General features: G+C 41.6%; 1 protein-coding gene across 5 annotated transcripts in view; it reads left to right on the top strand.

The window, feature by feature from the left end:
• The window catches only part of kdm6ba (lysine (K)-specific demethylase 6B, a), a 54011-nt gene extending 42784 nt beyond the window's left edge, over positions 1 to 11227 (top strand). For all 5 annotated transcript variants that reach the window (XM_050067014.1, XM_050067016.1, XM_050067011.1 and 2 more), the window contains 14 exons: positions 191 to 763; positions 966 to 4696; positions 4961 to 5087; positions 5416 to 5521; positions 5703 to 5908; positions 6064 to 6167; positions 6263 to 6331; positions 6600 to 6748; positions 6894 to 7008; positions 7189 to 7376; positions 7466 to 7607; positions 7814 to 7940; positions 9214 to 9384; positions 9583 to 11227. In XM_050067014.1, coding sequence (XP_049922971.1) covers positions 191 to 763; positions 966 to 4696; positions 4961 to 5087; positions 5416 to 5521; positions 5703 to 5908; positions 6064 to 6167; positions 6263 to 6331; positions 6600 to 6748; positions 6894 to 7008; positions 7189 to 7376; positions 7466 to 7607; positions 7814 to 7940; positions 9214 to 9384; positions 9583 to 9600 — 5826 coding nt within the window. In that variant the 3' untranslated portion in view covers positions 9601 to 11227. The remainder of the gene's footprint in view (positions 1 to 190; positions 764 to 965; positions 4697 to 4960; positions 5088 to 5415; positions 5522 to 5702; positions 5909 to 6063; positions 6168 to 6262; positions 6332 to 6599; positions 6749 to 6893; positions 7009 to 7188; positions 7377 to 7465; positions 7608 to 7813; positions 7941 to 9213; positions 9385 to 9582) is intronic.
• The last annotated feature ends 3334 nt before the right edge of the window (positions 11228 to 14561 follow it).

Raw genomic sequence — 14561 nt, 5'->3', positions numbered from 1 at the left:
CTTTACTGGGTTGAGTGGAGCCATAAAGATGTACTGATTCAATTAGCTGTCTGAACCCAACAGAAAGTATTGTTAGCTGTGCTGTAAATAACACTGTGCCCAAAATTGATTTGCTTTTCTTTTAAGTGCAGCAGTGATCAGGTCCTTTGTTAGTTTAATATTACTCTAATCATCCTCTGTATCATAACAGGAAACCAACAAACAAGGAATGGGTAGCTACGCCCAAAAGTCCTCTCCTGCCTCTTCCACCCCTTCAAACCTCTCCCCTCCACCAAACTCCTCTCCGGGAAGCTACAACCAGGGATGTGCTCCTCAGCTCCAGAAAGACGCGTTCCAACCTCAGGCTGTAAACCAGCAGTCGCCTCACTCCTCCTACCCCAGCCCCAGCTCCAAACTGAGGCTAGCTCCACCCTGCCAGGCCGTGGAGCCTCGTGGTCCTCCGAACCAGAGAGGCCCTCTCACTGGGGGCCAAGGTGGCAGCCAAGCTACCTCTAACACGGCATCTACCCCAACCAGGGAAGACAGAGATCAACACCCACGCGCCCAATCGTCACCAGCAAACCCTCCTGCAACCAGCAACAACAACAACAGCAGCAGCAGTGTGCCTTACAACCACTTCCAGCCTCATCCAGGGCTGGGGCACCAGGGTCCCCCTCCTCCTCCACCACCTCCTCCTGCCAGCAGCACATCAGTACCTCAGCAACTGCAAAGTGGGCCCCCTGAGGCCTGGAGATACCAGAGCAGGCCTAGCAGTCACTCCCTAGTGAGTATAAGTCATTCATGTAGCAGCTCAGTTGTACCATGTTTAATGAAGTTCTGAGTGCTGTGCTCATTTGGCATGGCAGGTGTTTTTACTCTGAAATGAACAGGTTACAATTAATCCGTGGACCCAGCTGCAGTTTTTAAATTAGTGATCATTGTTACATTTGTTAAGTGAAAATTGCTGTGTGTGTGTGTCACTTCAGGAGTCAGGCATCTACAGGCCTCCAGGACTGCTACCTCAGCGCCAGCAGAGCCACAATCAGGTGGTAGATAGTCGGGTTCCTGGACCTTCCCAGCACCACCATCATGTCAGCCCTCCTCTGCCCCCAACCAACTCCACTCGAACACCTGTCATCACCGCCAATCTTCCCATATCCCAAGCGTCTTGCTCTATTGGTGGCTATAGCAACAGCAGCAGCTCTACAAGTGTAACTATGGCTGGTGTCTCCACGGTGACAACACGACCCTCTGCTGGTTGCCCTGTAAACAATGGCAGCAGTAATAGCAGTTGGCATAGAGGAACAGAGCCAGTACCCCAAACCTCTATGCACAGCGTCACTAGCCCCACCTCTCAGCTGGATGCTCTGCTGCAGCCAGGATGTCAGAGAGGCCAAACTGCCACTGCCAGCCTGCCTCGCCACCCGGAGCCACCCAGACCTCAACAACAGGGGCCAACAAAATCCCGGCCTGTGAAGGGGAAGATGTCATACTATGAACACGCTGAAGTGGAGCAACCTCCTGCGTTTTCCTCACCACCTTCTTTGTTCTCCTCAGGGCACCAGAGGGCAGGGGACAGTGTGATTACAAGCAGAGTTTCAAATCATCTTCCTATCTCTCCTACTGCATACTGCCCAGCACCGCACTCCACTGTCAGTACAGCACGTCAGCCATCCAATCCAGCCCTCTCCTCCAGACAGGGTCATCGGTCAGAATTTGCTTCAATTCAGTCATACTCTAAGTCACAGATTTGTGCGCCAGCTCCGACCTCTGTCCCTCAGTCCATTGAAGAGGCTTTAGACAAGCTTGATGCAGAGCTGGAGGGTCACATGCAAGCTGAAGAAAGAAGAAAGAGGGACAGAGAGGAGCAAGAGAGAAAAATGAGAGAAGAGGAGAGGCAGAAGAAAGAATGGGAGATGAGACAAAAGCGAGATGAGGAGAGAAAAAGGAAAGAGCTGGAGAAGAAGGAAGAGGAGAGGAAGAAGAGAGAACTGGACCGACAGGAGGAGGAGAGGAGAAGGAGAGAATGGGAGAGGCAAGAGCAGGAGAGAAAGAGGAGGCAAGAAGAGGAGAGGAGGAGGAGAGAAGCTGAGAGACTGGAGGAGGAGAGAAAAAAGAGGGAATGGGAGAAGCAGGAAGAGGAGAGGAAAAAGAGAGAATGGGAGAAGCAGGAAGAGGAGAGGAAAAAGAGAGAATGGGAGAAAAAGGAGCGGGAAAGAAAGAGGAGAGAGTGGGAGAGGCAAGAGGAGGAGAAGAAGAGGAGAGAAGCAGAGAGGCAGGAGCAGGAGAGAAAGAAGAGAGAACTGGAGAGACGGGAGGAAGAAAAGAAAAAACAAAGAGAGCTGGAGAGGAAAGAGGAGGAGAAAAAGAGATTGGCGCGGAAGAGGGAGGAGGAACTGTGCAGTACAAAAGGCAAAGAGCAGACCGCGATTGAAAATCTAGAGAGACTGCTCTCTGACAACACACCCCCACCTCCTCGCCTCTCTTCTGTTGCTGCACCTCCCTCAGGTCCATCGCCCCCCAGCTCCCAGGCTTCACCCCCTTACCCCTGGCTGAGCCGCGGTGGTGTACTCCCCTGTCCACCAGGCCAGACACCCACCGCCACTACTCCTGTAGAAAGGCTGCGGCCACCCCCACTTACACCTCAGACTGAGTATGCCAGAGAAAAGCAGAGGCAGAGGGAGATGTGGAGCAACAATGGCGGAACGACATTCAGTCCCTCATCAACACACAATACCTCAGGGATGAACCAGTCGGTATACCCCAACAAGCCCCCGGCAATGCAAGCCGCACCCATCCAATCCAAAGACCCAAAGACCAGGGAGAGAGACAGCAGCCAACACTCACTCCCTGCCTTGGCACTTAGAGAGCCCCCCAAACTTTATCAGGCTTTTCCCAGAGAAAACCTTCCACCACCACCTTTGTCCTCCACCTCCAGCTCCATGACGGGAATCCTCAACAAGCACGTGACAGGAGGTGGTTTGGAAAGGGCCAGCAGCTGTGGCGCTGACTCTGCCCAGTTTGAGGAAGAGCCATCTGAGATGTCCACACTGCTCCCCGATGGTCTTGCTAACATTATGGCCATGCTGGATGAATCCATCAAAAAGGAAGAGGAGATGTATAACAGTGAAAAGACTGGGTCCTCGGGTCTTGATAACTTTACTCCTAGTGTCCAGCCTATCAAGAGCTACTTGTGTGCTCCAGACCTCATTCCAGCAACGAAGCATCAGCCCAACCAGGAAGACTTCGGATCCAATCCACACGCAAGCCCTCCTGTGCTCAGTCGCCAAGGCTCTCTGGCATCCCCTTGCAGTCGAACATCTTCTCTCAATGAGGAGGATGAGGACTACCTTAAACCATCTCCAAATGTACCTCTCAACCCTAAACGGTCCATGGACATGGGAGTGGGGAACACCAATTACCGCCACAGTGACCTGGCCAAACTATACGGCCTCCCTGAACAGACTAAAAGTGAGGCTGATGAGGACGATGAAGATGAGGACTCTGAGACACCATCTTGTTCTCCACCACCTCAAAGACCCCACCTTCACCAAACAGGTGTAAACAGCATGTTCAAGTCCCTAGCAACTGTCCTAGAGAGTCAGAAGTATGCTTATCGTGGTGGGCCTTTTGGAAGACCCCCTCCATCAGCTCTGGTTGGTGTCAAATATTCCTCCTCACTGTCACTGGGCCCCGATATCTGCCGCCAGCAGCAGGGCAATTCTCCCACATCAGATTCAACCAATCCACCATTCAGTCCAGCTGTTCCACCTCTGAAATCCTCCCCTCCTCCTCTGCTGGAAGACAAGAAACTGAAAATAGAGGACACTGATGTCTGGAGAGATGACGGAGACACAGAGGACAGAATGAACTTGATCAAAAAGGAGAGTATTTCTACCATAAGCCCTATTAAGGTGGTCAAGGAGGAGCGGCTGTTGACCACCATCTCTGAGTCTTCTCTGGCAGAGTTGGGCAAAAGCTGCGAGGTCATGCTTAGTCGACAGTCACTTCCAAATAAGAACTCCCTTGATAAATCTGATGGTCATGTGAAAATGGAGGACAGGCATAAACCTGAGAAAGTAAAGGAACACAGAGAGAAAAGCAGGCACAGAGATAAAGAGAGGGAGAAAGATAAGAAGAGGAAGCATGGTCACAGCCACAGTAGCAGCAGGAAGCATGAAGACAGGAAAGAAAAGAAGAAGCATAGAGAAAAGAGGGAGGAGTTGGCCTTCTCCTCTTCTTCCTCCTCATCATCTTCTTCCACTCATTCCAGTTCCAGCCACAAGCGGCACAAGGATGGCAAGAGCCATAAGGAGAAGAAGGATCGCAGAATTCTTGGTGACCTCAATCTTCAGAGCAAAGAGGGGCCTGAGAAGAATCGGAGTCATTATGAAACAGATAAAAAGAAACGCAAGGAAGCATCCGGTGCCAGCTCTACCAATGAAGGTGAGCACGCAGAATGGACCTCGAGAAGTTCTGGAGAAAGATCCCCTGGTGACAAAAAAGGCTCTGAATCTAGCTCTTCATTGGTTTCAACGGACTTCATGAAACTGAAGGCTCTGTCAGATGGGCCACCCAAAGAGCTGAAGATTCGCCTTATCAAAGTGGAGAGCGGGGACAGGGAGACATTCATCGCGTCTGAGGTAGAGGAGAAGAGGATCCCATTGGAGGATATCTCCATTAAGAACACTGCCAGTGAAATCATCAGGTCCTGCAAGTAAGTGCACTGTAGAGTTTTTTTTCTTTTTCATTTAATGTGACATTTTACTAGGCTTTTCAGGGGTTCATTGGTGAACTTTAATCCAAATGTTAGATATTTTATTACCAGTGTAAAAGCAAATTACATTGAGGTAAGAATAGTCTATCTGTGCTGAGCAAAAAGAAGTGAACCATCAGGTAGCTTATGTGCAGAGCAGTATTTAAAGAAACATGTTTCCTTTCTTCATGTTTGTGTCTCTCAAAACTCTTTTTTCTGTTGTAGGGGGGCCAGAGTGAAAGGGAAGTTTAAAGAATCATTCCTGCTCCCAGCCTTCTCTGTCAAGCCCATCATGACCACAGAGGAACCCATTCCCAGAGAAAAACTCAACCCGCCTACACCCAGCATCTATGTACGTCACTATGTCCACTACATTTCAGATCATGGCTTTCTGTCAGTCTTGAATTAGATGAAGGTGTCATTCTTTATTATACATGATTAATAGAAAGTCAACAGTCAAAAGTATGAGGATAAATGAATCCACAAAGAAAGGCAGGGAGGTTCTGTAAAGCATAAAGTTTGTTTAATAAATATGTAGTCTTCACTATAGACAGTGGGATTTATATACACAATATGCTTTTACATGCCTGTGCTGCCCTCTTGTGGTCATTGTCCATGACAACAAACAAGCCTAAGCAGATGGTGTTACTGTGCACTGACATGATTTTTCCTCTCTGTAGTTGGAGAGTAAGAGAGATGCCTTCTCCCCCGTCCTGCTGCAGTTCTGTACAGACCCCAAGAATCCTGTTACGGTCATCAGAGGCCTGGCTGGATCTCTGCGACTCAGTAAGTTCACACTTACAGTCACTGTTAATACATTCAATTAATTTACTTTTAAACTCAAAGCAAGCTCTTCTGTGAATTTAAGCATCTGGCTACTAACCATAGTTACAGACACATATACTGTGTATGCGCATCAGTTTGTTGTAATGCACATGGGCCTAATGTTCCCTCTCATTGTTTTCAGACCTGGGGCTGTTTTCTACAAAGTCACTGGTGGAAGCCAATGCAGAGCAGGCGGTGGAGGTGAGGACTCAGGTGCAGCAGCCTGCTGATGAGAACTGGGACCCCAGTGGGACAGGCCAGACATGGCCCTGCGAGAGCAGCCGCTCCCACACCACCATCGCTAAGTATGCCCAGTACCAGGCCTCCAGCTTCCAAGAGAGTCTGCAGGTAAATATGTTATACCAATGCCACTCAGTCATACTGTTAACCTCCATTTCTATACACTGTATATTTCAGTTTAATGGTTTTAGATGTTCGACTTCCATGTTTCTGCTTTCTTGCTGTGATCCACCTGATAAACATGTTGCGATCTGTGTCTTCAGGAAGAGAAAGGCAGCGATGACGAGGATGATGAAGATGAGAAGGAGAAGAAGCTATCCAGTAGTTCTGATACCCCAATCAAGGACAGCTCTAAAGAAAGTAGCAGGTAAGGATATTGTTACATAGGTGCAGAATTTACTAAAACACACACAAGGGTTTTGCAATTTGTAGTAAAGCTTTAAATGTTTTCCTTTTCCGCAGTGCTGAGCAGAAGCAAGTGGGGAAGATAATAAAGTTTGGCACCAACATTGACCTCTCAGATCCTAAGAGGTGAGTAACTTCAACATATCACCCTACAACAATGCTGACAAATGTAGGAAAATATAGTGGTCACCATTACATAACATTGGAAAACCACTAAATGTTTTTCCACAAGCTGCATTGCCCTCTAGTGGTCAAGTCTCAATATAGCAGCATGATTGTGTCAAGCAAAGCTCTGATGTACTTCAACCATTTATACATACATATCAATGAAGCAGATTTTCATATGTCACTGAAGATGAATGTTGATCAGCTCTAACCTGCGGTCTCTGTTCAGGTGGAAGCCCCAGCTTCAGGAGCTGCAGAAGCTGCCAGCATTTATGCGTGTAGCATCAAGTGGAAACATGCTGAGCCATGTCGGACACACCATCCTTGGCATGAACACTGTCCAGCTCTACATGAAGGTTCCAGGGAGCCGAACACCAGGTAAAGGACACTCTACAATGGATGGAAGACACCTTTGCTTAAAACAATATGCAACACAAGTTACTATCTGAATTAAGATCTGTAATTTGTAAATTTTAAAATAAAAAACTAGCATATAAATGACAGGATATTATGTCCTCAACAGGTCACCAGGAGAACAATAACTTTTGTTCGGTAAACATCAACATCGGCCCTGGAGACTGTGAGTGGTTCTCCGTCCATGAGAATTATTGGCAGGCCATCAGTGACTTCTGTGAGAAGTGAGTACACAAATCTGAGAGTGCAAGCTGACATTGTTCAGTTTATATTTACTTGTTAGGCATTTTATTATTGTCCTCAGATTGTGAAATTATGAACCAATGTATACCAATATTAAATACAAGTAAGAGTGCAAGGGTGTATTTGTGATGCTAAGCCCCACACCTTTCATATGTGCTTAGGCATGGAGTGGACTACCTGACAGGGTCCTGGTGGCCAGTTTTGGAGGACCTCTACAACGCTAACATCCCAGTGTACCGCTTCATCCAGCGGCCTGGAGACTTGGTGTGGATCAACGCTGGAACTGTTCACTGGGTTCAGGCCGTTGGCTGGTGCAACAACATTGCCTGGAATGTCGGACCTCTTAATGGTATGGAGTGCGCCATCTAGTGATTACTTCAACAACAGCAAGAATATGTTGTAGGACCGTATTCAACATTATTTCATGTGCATCTGCAGCTTACCAGTACCAGCTGGCCCTGGAGAGGTTTGAGTGGAACGAAGTGAAGAAGGTCAAATCCATCGTTCCCATGATTCATGTGTCCTGGAATGTGGCCCGCACTGTCAAGATCACTGACCCGGACACCTACAAGATGGTCAAGTGAGTAGAGACAAACCACTCTTACACACCTGGTTTAACTAATGAATAGACCTGCTACAAATCTCAGTATAACAAGTCTACAGCACTATTCTCCAATTAATAAAATGAAAATAGGGTTTATTGCAATGATACATGTACAAAGAAATATATATTCTTTTAAACATAGACAGCAACCATTAATGTTGGTCTCTTTCCCTCTCTGCCAGACACTGCATGCTGCAGTCCATGAAGCACATCCAGATCCTGCGGGACCAACTGGTGGCTGACGGCAAGAAGATTTCCTATCAAAGTCGGGTCAAAGACGAGCCAGCCTACTACTGCAACGAGTGTGACGTGAGTAGCCATCAGTCCATCGTCCATGAAATTATGTCTCTCTTCAACACAGACACACTCAGGTGCCAGTTTATTGTGTACACCTAGCCCTGTAATAAATCCTATGCTCAGGCAGGTAGACATGCTGATTTAACAGCATTGCTTTATACTGAGGTGTTTCTAATCAATTTCTCTACCAAATTTACATCACTGAAGGTGTCTAACATATTAGAAACACCTCAGTATGCGATTACACACTTCAACAGCACCACAATGACCATGAAGTTAAATCAACACCTCTCCAAAACTGAACATCTTCACAAAGCTAAGATTTATTGTAGGGCTGTTGATTAGATTTAAATAGGTACCTTATAATCAGGAAACTGAGTATATTCTCCTACCTCTCCAAGGAAGAGAAGTTATCAGACAAATGAGGTTTTGAGTATCAACAAACTGCTTGGAAAAGTTTGTAGCTTAATACAGTGGTTACAATGACCCACTTTCACAACCAAAATGTCCATGAAGACTTCTCTAACCATTCCTACAGCATGATCAACTTCCCCACTGTCCAGCCACATACATATAGGAGGCTTTAGATTTTGGGGTTGCTCAGTTGTATATAGCAAGGTCTCTCTTATTTTTAGTCTACACTTCAATATTAGGAACACCTCAGTACAATGCAACACAATTCAACGACATACATATTAAATTAAGTTGTTTTCTTATGAAGGTTGGACATGGCTAAGCAGTTTTGTGACAAACCGAAGCATCAATTAAATTTAGTCGGAGGAACCTCAAGTGCACAATTTTGATCGTGAAATTGGGTTATTGTTGGAGTGCAAGCTGTTGAATTAAACTCTTACGAGGCGAGTCCCGACCAAGGGCGCTGTACCCCAGGTGGTACTTCTGCAGTTGCCAGAGGGTACTTGGAAAGATAAAGTAGGGCAACTGATTTGACAAGATATATATCTACATAATGAGTGATGAATAAATGTTTGAATTGTTCAGCTTCTGCCACTTTAAGTGGTAGTAGTACAAATTCAGACTTGACCAAATTAATATTTCAATTGTATGAAGAAATTGTGAAATATCCACTTCTATTAAACAAAACAAATGAACACATTTGGAACATGATAAGGGGTACCACAGGACAAAAAAGGTTGGGAACCACTGCTCTAAAGGGTAACAGGCTCTGAGTTTGATGCTCAATCTCCAGATTACATGGAAGTTTTCACATAATTCTTAACTGGAACTACCTTGACTGTTTCCTAACTTGTTCTCTCTTCTGTTACAGGTGGAGGTGTTCAATTTGTTGTTTGTGACAAGTGAGAACAACAGCAGGAAGACGTATGTGGTTCACTGTGAGGACTGCGCACGTCAGCGTAGCCCCAACCTGACCAACGTAGTGGTGCTGGAGCAGTACCGCATAGAGGAGCTCATGAACACATATGACTCCTTCAGCCTGGTGAGTAGACACTTACCTCAAGAGTACTAATTTTCCTGCTGTTGAGGACTTGATAGTTGCTAGTTGTGCAATTCATCCCGAAGAATTTGGATTTTCCTTTCTGCCTTTAAGTAGAAACAGCTGTCAGTGAAACTTTGACTTTTACATACATTTCTTTACACATGAATTAATCATCTCTGTTGTGTGTTGTCTCACCAGGCCTCCTCCTCCCGGTGACAGAGCTCCCCTTCTGCGTCTCCTCAGCCATAACCAAAACTCCTGCAAGTCAGGACAAAAGACAGTTTCACTTTGGTTTTCAACTTACCCTTTCATTATTTAAGATCATTTTTGCTACTACTACTACTGCTAATACTTGCCGAACAGCCAGTTGAATACGTTTACTCATCATTACTGTTTACAAAAAGAAATACCAAGCCGCCAATAAAATACCAGTTTACTCTCAGATGGTGCTTTCAACCAGACACCCTGGCAACGGTGAAGTTGAGAACCAGGGGGCAGTTGGTGCTGCCATTGAACAAACTGCGGAGGGTAGTTAATGGTTTCAATGGTGTGTTTCTGTCAGTACCAGAGAGAACTTGTTTCTGTTGTTGTCTTGAATACTGAAATTTGTACATGCTGTTTGCAATTTTTGTGGGGTGCTGTCTTTTTTAAAAATAATTTATTGTTTTGTTTTTTCTAAACTAGATCAGCCTAGATATATACCACATTGGCCTTGTATTTAGAAAAGAGAGAAAATGAAAAATACTAATAATAGAGATATGAACATTTTTCTAAAGCATTAAGAATTTAAAAAAATACAAATGTTTGGAATGCTTCAAAACATACGGGTTTTAATGACTTTGGTTGTTTTGGGGGGAGGGATTTCATTTTGTCTTTAAGATTCTTGTATGTGTTGTAAATCTTGTGTTTGTATGAATTATACTTTTATTTCCTCTGGAGATTAATATTCAGTTGTCACTTATCATCAGGTCTTTTTGTTCATTTCTTCCATCTCTGTATGGACTATCTCTTTAAAAAAGAAAGAAAAAAATCATTGCCATCTGGTGTTTGTGTGTTGTACCTCTGATTGTTTTGTTCCAATATGCAGACTTAGTATTTCCTGGATATGTTTTTTTTCTTTTTGCATTGTACATTTAATTTAAAATGTTTCCTCTATTTATTGGATATCAATGTTCTCCCTTTTTTAATAGGGTTGTACAAGTTTGCGATTTTTTTTTTCTCTTTATTTTTTAAAGTGACCGATTGCTCTGTAAGAATTGAAATGTGGGGGTTGTGTGTCCACGGGAGTGGAGGCTGCTGTTTCTCTGGTGCTTGCCTCTCATGACTCCTGCCTTTTTCTCCTGATATATATTAAATGATATCTTTATCTTGAATATAACACCACCTTTCCTGTAGACAATAGGCACACTGCTCACGTAGAGAAGATGACTAATGGAATGCTGTGTTTGTATGCTCATTAAGGAAAAAAAAACTTTTCCAAAGTGTTTTGAGAAATGGTAATTTTTTTTATTATGTAGGGGGCTTTTAGACAAGATTTTAATGATTTTATGATATCTGTTAAATATGATAATGGGATAGATGGTGCTAAATGTTCTCTTTTGAACAACTTTTTTTTTCTGTTTATCTTCTTAAAATGAGAATTCTATTTTTCCTGTTGCAATATTACCTTACCCTTTTCCTTCTCTTTGTGGTCATTTATTTATAACTGCACTGTTTAGAGAATTCACACAGACATACTTGCAGACACACACACCAAACTGAGCCAGACATGTCTTAAACACTTGTGAATTTGTGTGACATTACTATGACTATTAATAATAAACGCTTTTTGATAAATCAAGAAGTGAGAAGTACTCGTCTGATTTTTTTCAATCAATTGCTCGGTCACATTTTATCTGCCACAGAGGTTCACCACAACATGTCAGCTACATATAAGATGCACATCGAGAGTCAGTATTCCTCTTAAGATATCCAAGGAATATAGAATAAATCAGGTACTCATAATTGATGTTGGATGGTACCCAGAATGTCTGTGGGGTTTAAAAAGTATTAAGTGATAGAAATGTTCAAAAAACTTCACCACTTGCTGAGGTTTCACATTTTGTAGCTCAATATGTACATTTTTCCAAAAACACTTAACAAAAGTTTGCACAAATTTAATCGGTGCATAGGCAAAGATTCATATAAAGATGCATCTATGCCTGGGCCTGATTTACATATCAATTATTGTGTAGCTGGGCACACGTGCACAAACCTCGTTTCCACTCACGTACCCTTCTCCATATCGGTAGTTATGCCTGCTTGACCACTCATGAGGCCTATCAATGACAAGACCTCCAAAGAAGAAGTACAATTTCAACGACTGTCACATCAGGGGGTTTTCCAACAGCACCAGAACAGCGGCCATTGCAGGTGACTGCTTCACACGCTGTGGTCATTTACAGCATCCATACTATTAATTCATCACAACTACCTGAATACTATGACTTAAACTGAGCTATGCAAGATTTTATTGTATAGTATGCCATACAATAAAGTATGCAATGTCATATGAAAAAAATGTCATAATATAATATGCTGATGAAACAAACATAAAAAGTCACTATTCATTTAATCAGTTTACTATGTCATGAGAAATGCCCTCAAGTATCATAAAATGTCATAGTATAATAAACAAAAATCCTTGAACATCATAGGAAAGTAAGTTGGGAAAATGTCATTAAAAATGTCTTAATAAAATAAATAAAAATATTATAAAAATGTCATAGTATAGTATGTCATAAAATCTGTCAAAACATGTTATAGTATAGTATGTCATAAAATCTGTCAAAAAATGTCATAGTACAGTATGTCATAAAATCTGTCATGAAAAATGTCATAGTATAGTATGTCATAAAATCTGCCATAAAAAATGTCATAGTATAGTATGTCATAAAAACTGTCATAAAAAATGTCATAGTATAGTATGTCATAAAATCTGTCAAAAAATGTTATAGTATAGTATGTCATAAAATCTGTCCCAAAAATGTCATAGTATAGTATGTCATAAAATCTGTCATAAAAAAAAATCATAGTATAGTATGTCATAAAATCTGTCCAGAAAAAATCATAGTATAGTACATCATAAAATCTGTCCAGAAAATGTCATAGTATAGAATGTCATAAAATCTGTCATAAAAAATGTCATAGTATAGTATGTCATAAAATCTGTCAAAAAATGTTATAGTATGTCATAAAATCTGTCATAAAAAATGTCATAGTATAGTATGTCATAAAATCTGTCCAAAAAATGTCATAGTATAGTATGTCATAAAATCTGTCCAAAAAATGTTATAGTATAGTATGTCATAAAATCTGTCCAAAAAATGTCGTAGTATAGTATGTCATAAAAATCTGTCAAAAAGTCATAGTATAGTACGTCATGAAATGTCATAAAAAATGTCATAGTATAGTATGTCATAAAATCTGTCAAAAAATGTCATAGTATAGTATGTCATAAAATCAGTCCAAAAATTGTCATAGTATAGTATGTCATAAAATCTGTCCAAAAAATGTCATAGTATAGTATGTCATGAAAATTTCAATAAAATGTCATAGTACAGTATGTCATGAAATCTGTCATAAAAATGTCATAGTATAGTATGTCATAAAATCTGTCATAAAAATGTCATAGTATAGTATGTCATAAAATCTGTCGTAAAAATGTCATAGTACAGTATGTCATGAAATCTGTCATAAAAAATGTCATAGTATAGTATGTCATGAAATCTGTCATAAAAATGTCATAGTACAGTATGTCATGAAATCTGTCATAAAAAAATGTCACAGTATAGTGTGTCATAAAAATTTCAATAAAATGTCATAGTAAAGTATGTCATGAAATCTGTCATAAAAAATGTCATAGTATAATATAGTATGTCATAAAATCTGTCATAAAAATGTCATAGTATAGTATGTCATGAAAATTTCAATAAAATGTCATAGTACAGTATGTCATGAAATCTGTCATGAAAATGTCATAGTATAGTATGTCATGAAAATTTCAATTAAATGTCATAGTACAGCATGTCATGAAAATTTCAATAAAATGTCATAGTACAGTACGTCATGAAATCTGTCATAAAAATGTCATAGTATAGTATGTCATGAAAAATGTAAAACATGTCATAGTATGAAATAAATATGTCCTTGTAAAGTATGTCATAAAAAATGTTACAATATACCATTCCATGAAAAATGTCTTAAAATGTCATAGCATGTGATAATAATGTCACAGTATAGTATGTCATGAAATCTGTCATAATATCACAATATAGATATGCATCATAGGATGCTGGGTTTTTTTCTGAAAATAATTGAAATTGTTTATTGGTAAATTACCCACACAGAAAATCTGATTGGCGTAGTTGTTATTGTCATTCAGTGGATTAGCCAAAATCAAAGTAACTCAACAAAAATGGTATAAAAAATTAGCTCTGCTTACGAAGTTGCACAAATTTACCTCATTAACCTGCTGGAGACATTAAAGAACAGTTTACATAGTATAAACAGTATGGCAAAGTCTTACAGTTGGAAAACTTATATTGTCTCATAGTTGTTATATCTCCCACCCCTATTAGGACGCCACACGTCACATCATACTTGAATTGTTAAAACTCATTACTCAAAATAGAGCCTCTTGTCTAAAATACTTTCAACTCTGGGGCGTCATTGGCTTAGTGGTAGAGCAGGCGCCCCATGTACAAGGCTGTTGCCGCAGCGGCCCGGGTTCAACTCCAGCCTGTGGTCTTTTGCTACATGTCTCTCCTTCTTTCTCTCCCCCTTTCACACTTCACTATCCTATCAATTAAGGGCAAAAAATGCCTTAAAAAATATCTTTAAAATACTTCTAACTCTGACTTTACCTTCAAATAGCTCTTCTAAATGTGACAAAACGTCAAGGATTGAAACATCATAACTGTCAATTTCTGCCTTTACTTTTTACTACACTTCTCCCCTCACCTTTGGTGGCTAACGCACTGCCCTTAAATGTGTCAAAGCCCAACTTAAATCCATTTACACTCCACACTCCTACAATAACAAGCCATATCCCTTGACTGTGCCAAACGTTTGTCACAGCTTTGTCATTCACGTCCTAAACCTGAGCTTGCTATTGTTAGATATGCGTGTGAAAAAAT

Source organism: Epinephelus moara, chromosome 17, assembly GCF_006386435.1.
Source record: "Epinephelus moara isolate mb chromosome 17, YSFRI_EMoa_1.0, whole genome shotgun sequence".
NCBI lineage: Eukaryota > Metazoa > Chordata > Actinopteri > Perciformes > Serranidae > Epinephelus > Epinephelus moara.
The sequence above is the reverse complement of the archived record's forward strand: the minus strand, read 5'-3'. Positions and strand labels throughout refer to the sequence as shown.